Source organism: Oryza brachyantha, chromosome 7, assembly GCF_000231095.2.
Source record: "Oryza brachyantha chromosome 7, ObraRS2, whole genome shotgun sequence".
Lineage (NCBI taxonomy): Eukaryota > Viridiplantae > Streptophyta > Magnoliopsida > Poales > Poaceae > Oryza > Oryza brachyantha.
In genome coordinates, this window is record NC_023169.2 from 10,549,560 (window position 1) to 10,562,299 (window position 12,740).

The following is a 12,740-nucleotide window of genomic DNA, read 5'->3' on the forward strand; positions in this document are numbered from 1 at the left end:
CACGAAATCTAAAAAGCTAGAACCCCACAAAACATGTCCATATATGCTAGTTAACGGATATAGAAATTTCATACACAACGATGTCACAATATACAAATTATAGCGCTTAATTTCACTTCCATGCATCCTCTGTCAAAGGGCTGCTACCATGTCTCTAGTTTATATTTTTCAGGTCACTTCCGCCTGTTCCAATTTCACTTCAGATAAAACTGAATGGATGGTTTGGTCAGGCTTCAGCTAAAAAAATCTGAAAGCTAGAACCCTGCTAGACTGTCCATATATGCTAGTAAGCCGGTCTAGAAATTTGATATAACGCACGTTGTCACAACTATATTAATAATTAATCGTGCTTAAGCCGAAATTTTATACTACCTCTGTCCCTAAACGTTTAACACCGTTGACTTTTTGCCACAAATTTAATCATTCGTTTTATTCAAATTCTTTTTGTAAAATATGTAAAGTTATATATATGCATAAAAGTATATTTAACAATAAATGAAATGATATAAAAATAATTAATAATTATGTAAATTTTTTAAATAAGACGAATAGTCAAACACGTATAAAAAAGTCAACAACGTCAAACATTTAGGGATGGGGGAGTATTTTAAATGTCCAAACAATTTTATTGCAGGCATATTTTGTGCCGTGCAACCATGATGTATATATACCCACCGCATTTTAATTGAATTGGGCGTCATATATATATATATATATATATATATATATATATATATATATATATATATATATATATATATATATATATATATATATATATATATATATATATATATATATATATATATATTCTCCATTCTACTACCAGGTGTAGCTACTTCCTTCATATCTAAGGTGCAGAAACATCTCCATACATATTTCTACTATTTTCCAACAGAAAGTACAAACTCTAAACTCTATACATATAGTTGTATCACTCATATGAGATTTAATATTGTTTATACTTTCTATTGAGTGTGAGCAGAAATAGTTATGAAAGTGTTTTTTATCATGAACGTGAAGGGAATAGCTGTGCCACCCTGGTAGTAATAGGAGTAGGAGAGAGGCATGATCTGATGGGGACGCTCCAACGGTGCCTGGCAGGCATAATAGGCAATATGACCGGATATTTGGGACAAGTTATTAGTGATGCCGTATCGATAGATCGGCAGGCGTCGCATATACCAGTTGGGTACACCACACGTACTCAAGTACTCCACTTTAGGTTGTCTTTCAACCAGCATATCTACATACATGTATGAAATGGCGTATCCACGATTTTTATTTGGGTCCAACTTATGTAAAAATTTAGATTGTCATAAATATACATATATAATATATAATAAAAATATAAAATTAATTAAAAGTGTATTTTACATATATTAATAAATAATAATTTTCTTTTAAATTTACTATATACACACACTTAAGTTAAGATTTTTTTAGGTGGTCCTGGGACAACCCAGATCTCTTCCGCTGCATATATGTGTTGGGTCATTACTACATGGTGTGTAAGTTGCATCGAACGAGATAGCTAGAGATATATAGGGGCTAATTATGGGCTCGGCACTAGATTTCCCTTATAATAAGACGTACGTGTAATAACACGGTTAACAAAAATCATATGAATTTTATTTTTAAAATAGTTAAATTCACAATAAGACATGGTAACCATGGTCTTCGACGACTTAAAAAATTTCATAGAAAAAATAAATAACAACCTCAAGTATGACAACATTATAAATAACATGGTATAACTTTCATAACTATAAAGATTGTAGTGACCATAATGTAATATCTAAGAGCATCAAATATTCATTTGAAGCAATGCCAGCTTGTTCTTATGCCAAAATATAGATTTTGCTTAGCATTTTCCATAAAATGTTATATCACCATATATCATTACAAACCGTGTGCTACTTCTAGGAGTTTTGGGGAATTTTTCTGAATTTGAACAGTTTTTTTCAAACATTACCATTTGTAACCTTTATCGTACGTACCCATTGTTACTGTTGTAACCGTAAAGTTATTGGTTGTTTGAGAAACATGTGTGGCATTAAGTATATTGTGGCCATATTTAGGAGAGCTTTTAGCAACTGCAATTTATCCTAGAATCTTTGGTTCCAACATTAATATAGTTCAGATTCTCTTCCCTATTCTAAGAAGCTAGAAAATAAACTAAAAAACAAAAACAGGGAAACCTAATATTTCTTGATTCTTACCGGCTACTTCTAACAGTTTTGAGCTGCCCACAAACAAGACTCGTTTATGGGTTAGGAACAAAAATTTTAGGGTGAACACGAGATTCTGACATATAGCTGATGAGAAGCTAGTGTGTGAGAATATGAAAAAACTAGGTTTACAGCTTTTGGCTTCTACCTTTTTTTCTAATTTTTACTACTAGGAATATAAGTAAAAATCTGGACTAGTAACGGAGCTAGCAATTTTGGAATAAGCTGTAGGTGTTAGAAACGTAGCCCCAAACAGTAACTTCGTATGTTTCATACAAGGTTTTACATACCAGTGAGGAGGGGTTACCACACCTTAGTGATAAATCCAGTAATCGTTAATGTGGTAATAATTAACAACCTAGATAAAAATACAAAAGTTATTTTCGGAAAAGAAAATTCTTTTGAACCTTATATGAAAACTACAAAGTTATTTTTTGTGAAAATAAAATTATTTTCAATGTAATGGGGTTATAATGGCCTTCATATCTACTTTACTTAGTGTTAAGCTCGGCTACCATGATAACTGACGGTAAAAGAAATCATGATACTATGTGCATGTAGGGTTGGCAAACCCCGCCGCGACGGGGACCAGGGCAGGGATGATTTTGGCCCCGCGGGGAATAGGGGACGGGGGAGGCAAAAATTACCCGCGGGATCCTCACAAGGTCCAACAATTTAAAAAAAATAAAAAATAATATTAGGCCATTGCTGGGCTTTTGGCACATCAAAAGGCAAACCATAGTTAGAGAAAAAACCCTAGCTTCTCTGGTTCTCATCCTCTCCCCTCTGTTCGGCTATCCTTGGGTTCGCTAAGTTTGGTCGTCGGTCCTCCACCGGCCTGACGCTCGATGCCACCTGTCCTCTGTCGTTCGCCCGACGGCGCCCTCCATCAAGTCACGCCCCCATCTGCCTCTCTCGAGTACCCTCAGTTTGGTCGTTGGCTCCTCCTCCGACCACTGCCAAACCACCGCCCTCTACTTGCTGTAGCGAGCCATACGCCGCCCGACACCAACGCCCCTGTGTCCCCTTAGTCTAGCAGTTGGCTCATCTACCTACCGTTGCTAGACTCTCGCCTCCATCTTCCTGACACTGACACCGTTGTCGATCACACCGTCCCTATCTGTCCGATGCCGATGGCCTACGCTAGTGTGCCCTGCGCCCGACGGTCTACGCGGCTACGCTGGTGCGTCCTCCTCTACGGCTCTTCCCCAATGTCTCGGCCTCGGCCTAAAGCCGTCAGCCTCCACCCGATGCCACCAGCCTCCGCCCAATGCCAATTTGTGAGTTTGATCTTTGTTGCTCCTTTGCGCATTGGGAAATTCGGAGAATTCAAGGGGCCATTCAGGGCCAGGGACCGATGGAGACGGGGGCGGCGGGAACCAAATTTCCCTTGGGTTTCAATTTGGGTCCAGGGGGTTCCAACCCTCCCAGCTCCACCGCACCCCATTGCGAACCCTATGTACATTTTACTGCTCTCCATTTCACAAAGGAAATGCACTCAAGGTGTGCATGGTAAGTTTACTCCAAAAGTTTTCGAGGTATAACATGACAGCGTCGTGCACTTTGTAAATTCTCTACAAATTTTCAAACAACAGCTGTACGTAAATTCTGTGATATCATAGCATGTACGACGTCCAACATCATGTAAGAACGTACATTTTGTTGAAATATCTCTTTTGTTCTTTTTGACTGGTCAATTTAGGACGATGCTGCAGCGTGCCATCTCCGTACTCCTCATATGCTAGCGTACTAGTACTTAATTTCTCCGATTAATAAACGAACTCCTTACAAGTTCCGTAATTAATTAAAGTGTGTTGCTTGAAAACATGTACTACAGAAAAAAAAAAGGGTATTTACTGTAATTGCTTCTCCTTTTTTTTCCTTTGAATTAAAGAGAATATCGTCCTTGGACTCTTTTGATCGACGACGTCGTTCAATTCAAACAATCACTGCTGAATGCTTGAATGGGCTGGGGGTGACTCACCACCATCTTTGATTTGATTCTCGGTCATTATTTGACTTTAAGCTGTCATATTCTTGAAAAGAATAAGTCAATTATGTACACATATATCAAGAAAAAAGTCAATTATGTACAGGATGAAATATATATATCTGTGATGTTTGACCCAATAGGTTGCGGGGATGGGCAACAGCCATGGGCTCGACTGTGGTTTGCAACCATGGATAGTTGGCTCGCTAATAAAAGTAGATCAACGGTGTATGTGATTATTTTAATTATAAATTTAATAAAACAGTCAATTAAACAGTTTGTATGATTATTCTAATTATAAATTTAATAAAACAGTCAATTAAAAATGGTTGGAGATGTTTTTCCATCCACGATTGGTGACGGTTACCGTTGCAAACTGCGTGGTTTGATGGTTGTTTACAGCGGTAAGGGTGTGGAGATTAACTTTTCCAGTGGTAATACATATTAGAAAATGATTTATGGAGTGGTAAAGGAATGTTAGTAATTTACTAGAATATTATGCAATCATTGTTAGTAAAAGATTAATATAAATATGATTTACCTAGGTACGTAGTTTTTGGGTAGAATGTTGAACATAATTGGTATGTTTAGTTAGTTAATGTTATTATAGGATTGTATCATGGACACTGTAAAACATTTCCTATTTGATATTGTATTATGGAATATGTATGAATTTTTCTAATATGTCACAAAATATATCATATGATTTATTTCCTATTTGACATACTTTTTTTATATTTTATATTTTTATTCTCCTCCGGATTAATTAACTCGTCACGGACAGTTGCTCGACCGTTGGAGGATCACGAGGTTTTGACTCTAAAACCGTGGAGAAGCCGCCGAGACAGTAGAGTTTAAATTCAAAATTTTTAAACGTGATTTTATCGTGTCTTTTATGGATTTCATGGTTACTGCACAGCTTACGTGCTACCATGAATAAGCGGTTTCGGTAGGGCTGGCAACAAAGTAACACACTTCGAGTAAGGCCCTGTTTAGTTCTCAAATTTTTTTTCTAAAAACATCACATTAAATTTTTGGACACCTAAATAAAGAATTAAACATAGATGAATCAAAAAACTAATTGCACAGTTATGGAAGAAATCTTGAGACGAATTTTTTGAGCCTTATTAGCTCATGATTAGCCATAAGTGCTACAGTAACCAACATGTGTTAATGACGGATTAATTAGGCTCAAAAGATTCGTCTCGCGGTTTCTAGGCTAGCCGTGAAATTCATTTTTTTATTTGTGTCCAAAAACCCCTTCCTATATCCGGTCAAATATTTGATATGATATTTTTCCCAAAAATTTTCTCAATCTAAACACCACCTAAATTGAATTTTCACAGAACGAAATAACAACTGCACACCATCGGCATGACATATTGATGGCGTCACAATCTCCTTCTGAGATCATGAGCCTACAGCCTTACGTTTTTTAATATTTTGTGAACCTTTTTTATTTTTTTAGTTTAATACTAAACTCTCCATGAATTTATTTTCATATCTAAATCTTTGAAACAAAAATTGTGCCACATCAACCTAACTGGCATGGCAAACAACATTGTCATGCCATTTTCTTGTGACATGATAATGTGTAATTTGTGTGGAGTGATGTGGTTAAAATATTTAGATATGATAAAACAGTTGGTGAAGTAGTTTAAAATTTGAAAAAACTATTTCCTCTATCCCGAAATAAGTGACTGCTTTAGACAATCTCAGACGAATTAGTATTCAAGTAAAATAACCTTTAGTCCCATTGCTATTTACCTTTTTTGTGATCTAATTATGTACAACAATTGTGTGATCCTCTATTTAATCTGGTTTTTTGCCTTCTTAGTCATAAAGTGGTCGCTTATTTTGGGATAACTTTTTTAGCCAAAATGATCACTTATTTTAGGATTGAGGGAGTACTAAAAGGGTTATGAAAATAAAAAAAAATTACCACTTAAACCTAATGAATGGGTCTTCTATGTTGGAGAAGAAGGCCGTCTTCCTTAAAAACATGCAAAATCCCTAAAAAAAATGAAACTAAAAGGTCTTTTTACTAATGTACTATTCCTTCTGATTTTAGGAACAATTCTTTACAGTTTTTCTCAATTATTTTCTATATTTAAGTCATTTCAAAGCTATATTACCTTTTTAATTTTTTATTGCTTGTTTCCACTTCCCAAATAAACAAATAATTTATTTATCAATTTATTATATATTAAGAATAAAAATTTATTTTTATCAATATGCTAGTTTTTATAATTAATCTAGACAGAGCTAGCTGCCAACTATATTTCAGTAAGCTGGAGCAAGCCCAAATGGGTCACTGGGGAAAAACACCTTGATAAGGAAAGTCTCACCAAGATCATCAGCAATGAGCACCAACATGGCTTGCTGTAAAGATCCATGGCATGCACAATAACCTAACAACACCAACCTCTCACGATAGACCAATGATGAAGCCTAACAGATGCCATTGTTACCGAGTTTGCGTAAAAGGCCTCAAAATATCTCTATCTTAACACAGCTAGCAACAAGACACCTACAGAGAGACTACAGTACCTCACTTCATTGGTAGTGTTTCAGCATATTTATGTGTTCTCATTCCGGTTCGGTCTATTAGGTGAGATTAGTCCCATATGACGAGTTTAGATAGGTTTAAACCAGCTTATATACTCCACCAAGAAAATTCAAACATGAGTGTTGGCCGCTTGGTGCAAAGCAAAAGGTGGATCCAAGAAGGTGACAACTTTGTCAAATATGTCTGGACGGTAAAGCTTAAGTGTGGAAGCGATCAGCATAACACAGGTTCTGCCAAAGTCCATATCTGCACGAGAGGTTCTTCAAAAAGGTGTTCCCATGAGGGACATGATGTAAAACACATTTGCTATTTATCCCCAAAAAAAGGGAGATTTTATCTAGAGATCTATGATGATATACAACCAACTTGTACACCTGACCCTCACCTAAAAATTGCATTGTCACCATCGCGTCGACCCTCCATGGACCAAACCCCAAGCCCCCTATAGGCACAACCCGTAGATGGAGGAGGCCAAGCAAAGAGGAGGAGCAAGAGGGGTTCAAAATGCCATGGTTGGCTTGGTGACAACAAAGCAAGTTGTTGCCCCCACCTAAAAGCATGCATCAAAACTTAGCCCACGTAAACGATCTTGCCATGGGGCAATTCCAATTATCCTCTCGTCATTGCATAGCTAGAAAAGGTTGTCACCATTGCACATTGAGCCACCACATGGTCAGGAGGAGATGCTAGGAGGAAGCAACTACTCCACCTAATAACGCCTAGATTGTTTTGGCACGGTCACCGCCACATCTACCAAGGCCGCCTAGATTGAGGCTGATACATGCCTTCCACACAAAGCCACGATGACCACGGGCATGCAGCTGTCGTGCCATCACACATGCTACTAGATCCGAGTACTGTCCCTTCCTTCTGTGCGGCCTCGCCTTACTCAACCAGGCAACTTGTGTCACGCCGCCTTGCACCACCCTACATGGGAGAATAGCAACGTTGTCCAGCCTTGCGAGAGAGAGGAGCCACGCTGTCCTTACAGATATCGCCCTCCTTGTCGTCACTTTCTAGCGCTGCTAGATAACTAGATTTAGCCCCATTCCCCATCTCCTCTCCGCGTGGTCCCTTGGAGTTCATGCTAGCAGTGACGAGGTAGAGGAGGAAGGGAGGGTGGGATGGTGGCTAGGATTTGAGCGCTCGCAGGCCGCCCATGTGGGGATGACATGAGAGAGAACCCAACTACTACCAACTCTGTATGTTAATTCTTCTATATTAGTTTTTTAAAAAGTTATATTTAAATTTAAAATCCATAAGTTCTTTCCTGTGGTAGCTCGCTGATATTGAGATGTTCATGGTAGCTTTATCGATCTAAAGATACAACCATCATACTTGAGCACGTAGGATACATGTTTATATATGTGAGTTTGTGCACATATATACAATATGTTCGTCTCTATGTTTCCACGTCAGAAAGAGAAGAATCAGCATGACAACATCGGTAAATTCCTCGTTCAATTGGCACCGTAAATGGGGGCATTTAACTATTTGTCACTATTAAGATTAGATGATAATATATTTATCATTTGATGTCTATGACATGTGAATCCTCATGTGTCCATGACACATGGGATAAGTGATAAATCCGTTATCACCACTCGTAAGATTGGCAAAAAATTAACTATTTCTTATAAACTCAGGCCCTGATTAGCTCCGAAAAAGTTTTCCCAAAAACATCAGATCAAATTTTTAGATATCTAAATGGACATTAAATATATATGAACAATAGAACTAATTACACATTTATGCAGTACGTGATTAGCTATAAGTGCTACAGTAACCTACGCGTGCTATTGATGGATTAATTGGGCTCAAAAGATTTGTCTCATAGTTTCTTGGCGGAGTCTATAATTTATTTTATAAATACTACGTTTAATATTTTAAAAAAAATACAAACTAAGAAAGACCTCAGTAATAATAATAACAATCGATGAAGGTGAAAACCGGGTGCCGGCTCATGTTCAGGAGGGAGGGAGAGTCTACTACGCTAACGGAAAAACGACGGACTCCCTCTGCTGCATTAATTGCCTCTCCTCTTCTTCCTCTTCCCCTATCCCTTCTCCTCCTCCTTCCTAGCTCCGCTCCTTCCTTGCCCCCGCCCCCTCTCCCGCTTCGCCGCCACGATTCCCTCACCTCTGCTTCTCCCTCCCTCTCTCGACCCCTCGGCCACCACCGGCTCGGCTATATATACCACGCGATCCCAGTAGCCTCCCCCGTCCGTCCGTCTTGCCGCGCCGACCGCCGGTTCTTGGATGGTTTGTGCTACTAGGGTGGCCGCTGCCGCGCGCTGACCTTCCTTGCCCATCCCCCTCCCTCGATGGATTACCCCGCCTGGCCTTCCTCCTCCTCGCCTGCCGCCGCGCCGCGCGGGTCCTGCTGGCGCTGCCTCCACGCGCTGTGGACGGCGTGCGGGAGGTGCGGCGCCGTCGCCGCCGAGGCGGCGGGGTGGACGGTCTGCGCGCTGCTCACCTGCGTCTTCGCCGTCGGTGCGTGCTCCTCCTCCTGCCCATTGCTCCGGCTTCGGAAGGGAAGTTGCAATATTGGGCCATTGGGTGGCGGTGGTGGTTTGATTTTGGGTCCCCTTGTCGGTTTGCCTCGATTCTTGCTTTCTTCAGGTGGGGGGTTCTAATTCTTGGATTGATTCCTAGTAGGTATTGGAACGAATCGAATCACGGTGATTCGATTTTTTCTCTCTCTATAAGTTCTTGCCGCTCTCCTGGCTTTACGACTTGACGTTGTGGTGTGGTAGGCTGCTGCTTGCTCAAATTGGGAACAATTCAGTCGTGCAAGTAAAACTTTTGGAGGTTCTTTGCCACTTTCGTCCTAGGATTTATGTACTTAAAAGCTTCTTCTTTTCATCTTTTTTTTTCTGTAGGTCTTATGGGCTTAATTTAATGGTTAATCAGTATAAGGGTTTTGGTTGTCATCATTGTTTTTGTGCTCTGTGCAAGTTTTTTTTACTCTGTTTTTTTTTTCGTTATCCAGTGAAGAAGAGTAGCTTATCTTGTGTGTGTATTTGTCAGCAATTTTATTTAAAAGCTCTCCTCATTGCTTGCTCCACCTTTTCTGTTGAATTGTTGAATGCAGTGGGCTCATTAGTTGGAATCTTCATCGGCGCGTTCATGGGGATGTCCACCGAGAGCGGCATGCTACGAGGCGCCGGTGTCGGAGCGGTCTCCGGCGCAGTCTTCTCCATCGAGGCTGTTGAATCGTGCATCGAAATTTGGAGGTCCAGTGAATCAGGGAAATACAGCATTATCTTCGTGGTGAGTGTGCAAGAATCTATGCTCACCTTCCCTTTTACTTTTGTGTGTCCAGAAAGGTGAAAGATCATTTTCATACAACTACTCTAACGTGCACACATCACTTAGATGTAATCTTGACATTTGCATGTGAGAAAGCGGGTGTTTTACACTTTTAATTTGGTTGAGTGACTTATCCAATTGCCAAGAAATGAAGAAAACACAGAAACGATGCTAATGTCCTCGTAGAGAAAATGTTTTGGACTTCATTAGTTATCACTATTTCTTTCGTGCACAAATACAATAGCAGCAGGTATAGAGTTAGGTTTTATTTGTTCTGATGTACTCTGTTGGTTGTTTCAGCTGGACATCATCTCTAGCCTCTTCAGTGGAAGGATTGTGTGGGAGAAGGTCAGTCCAGCACTGCAACGTGCAGTGCAGAGTCAGGTATGCAGCTCTTCTTGCGAGCTTTCGTAAATGTTTGTTCATGTAAGACCATTACTCTCTTATGGCTCAAATAATAGCGAACACCACTAGCTATGGTCTTCTTTATGTGGTGAAATAGTTTTGATGTATGGAAAAAATATTTATAAACACTACAATTAATAATGTCGATGATCTTCTCAGTATTCAAATCAATTTATGGAATAATGGCCCAGTGAAAAAAAAATACGTGAGAATGATGCCCCACACATCAACAGGAAAACTTTCTAGTATCAGGAATTTCAAGAACACATTTTTTTTCCAGGGAAGAACGCCATTTTAATACTGAAGACAATCAAGACATCAACCCCTAGAAACATCAAATGTTTTCCCATGGACATGTGACAAAGCATTACAGCCAACCATGCCATTTGGTACTCCGTGCATATATTAGTATGTATGGTCAAGTGGTACTCGTGTACACTGTGAGTACTAGTATCAGGGTGTTGTAGTGTGCCCTGGAAGGCAACTGATAATAAAAGGTAGTATTAGCATGAGTTTAAACGCTACAAGTATGGTTTAAAAAAATTGAAAACCAAAAAAACTCGATACGTATATTTATGAATGAATACAACAACCCAACATTCAAGGCCTCTATACATAAGATTTTTCGTGTTGGACCAGGTGCTGTTACCTCCGGTCCACATACTCTAGTCAGCTTTTATAGGGCAAGATATTTGCTCCTTGCTATGCAAATAGTCTTGTCTGAATTAGTTATTGCCGTAAGCAACATATTTTAGGCATGATAAGCATAATTGCATTTCGTGTTGATTTATTTTTGCTAGGTTCTATGCAATTGCAACGAGAGTTCCTTGTATGTATAGTGCTAAGTCTGATTCATTATCCTGCCTAATGCAGATGAGTCTACTGAGTACACCGTTCATCGACAATAATGATCTTTTCGAAACCGGAAGTACAGGGGGCATGTCAAGAGATCTAATCAACAAAATCCCAAGGACCACGTTCAGTGCTGCAACCAACTCTGATCAGGAAACTGACAACTGTTGTGCAGTTTGCCTTCAGGTTAGTGTGATATTTGAACACTTCATTCTAACCATAGATGCTAAACGTATTAGTTTCTTGTACTGACACGATCAAAACCACCGACACCAGGATTTTGGAGCATCGCAATTCGTTCGAGTCTTGCCTCATTGCCAGCACACATTCCACGAACGATGCATCGACAACTGGCTTTTCAGGCACGCGTCATGCCCGCTATGCAGGGCTGGTGTTCATATAGATCATATACATATGTAAAAGAGAAATCGCAGAGCACCTGGTGTATTTTCATAGTCGAATACCCGTGCCCGCGTTTCATATATAAGTATAATAGTCTTTTGTACACATAGGAGGCCCTTTTTTTCCAGTCTTTGTGCTATGCTTCAGCTGCACGTTTTTTTGCCACAACAATAACATGTTATGTACATTCTCTAAAATGGACTAACTAACAATCTCTCCGAATCATGGCTTTGTACTGAAGTCTGAAGAACTCTGGTGTGTGTGTGCTTGCTTCAATGATGTGTTTTTCTTTGCTGTTAGCTGCTGACAATGACCACCTTAGGTAATTGTTTGCTACTCTGCAACTGCTGCAAGGACTACCAGAAGAGTCATAACGGCAACAGAAAGGTTGGTGTTCATGGCTGAAACTCTAGCGATTGTCTGTTTCCTCATAGAGCAAGCGTCAGCTACTACTACTGCATCAAAATTAATCTTGGATGGCGAAACCCTGTCTGCGATTTAGATGGTCAAAAGCTTCACCATGAAGAAGCTAAGAAGAAGGAAAAAATCTGAGGCTGACAGTGCAGTTCCTGTCAATCACGTTGGATGACACATGAAAGAAACGGGGCACCTTTGCTGGGACCAAAAAAAAAAAAACTCAAGCTCTGTGCCACCCTTTCTCTGTCACGTTGTTTATAGAGAAAATGACGTGCCTGCTTACAGAAAGGAAATCGAAAGATGCAACTTGACAGGAAACTGATTGACACAAGATACTAGCTACACCCAATAATTAAGGTTTTAATAAGCATGTCTGTGGCAGCATTTTTCTTTCTGATGGAGATGTTTATGGCTACAAACCGTGTGTATAATCAGCAGCTAACCACTTGTGCGGTTCAAAGAAATTTGTATAGCGGTACTGGGCCTAATCCATCATCTCCCTTGCTTGTTTGGTTTTGTACAGTCTAGGTAGAATTAGGGGCGGTAATGGTCTAACCATTTGC

The 12,740-nt window shown here is 39.6% G+C and overlaps 1 protein-coding gene across 1 annotated transcript; it reads left to right on the forward strand.

Annotated features, from left to right (window-relative positions):
* The first annotated feature begins 8,843 nt into the window (after window positions 1-8,843).
* On the forward strand, window positions 8,844-12,038 carry LOC102707135 (NEP1-interacting protein 2-like). The gene is made up of 5 exons (XM_006657629.3): window positions 8,844-9,282; window positions 9,884-10,062; window positions 10,402-10,485; window positions 11,380-11,544; window positions 11,635-12,038. The coding sequence occupies exons 1-5, from the start codon at window positions 9,114-9,116 to the stop codon at window positions 11,776-11,778; spliced, it is 741 nt and encodes a 246-aa protein (XP_006657692.1). The 5' UTR covers window positions 8,844-9,113; the 3' UTR covers window positions 11,779-12,038.
* The last annotated feature ends 702 nt before the right edge of the window (window positions 12,039-12,740 follow it).

Coding starts and splice junctions, on each gene's coding strand:
- LOC102707135 (XM_006657629.3), top strand. CDS start 9,114: ATGGATTACCCCGCCTGGCCTTCCTCCTCCTCGCCTGCCGCCGCGCCG. Junction 9,283..9,883: donor CACCTGCGTCTTCGCCGTCG/GTGCGTGCTCCT, acceptor TGTTGAATGCAG/TGGGCTCATTAGTTGGAATC. Junction 11,545..11,634: donor GTTGTGCAGTTTGCCTTCAG/GTTAGTGTGATA, acceptor CACCGACACCAG/GATTTTGGAGCATCGCAATT.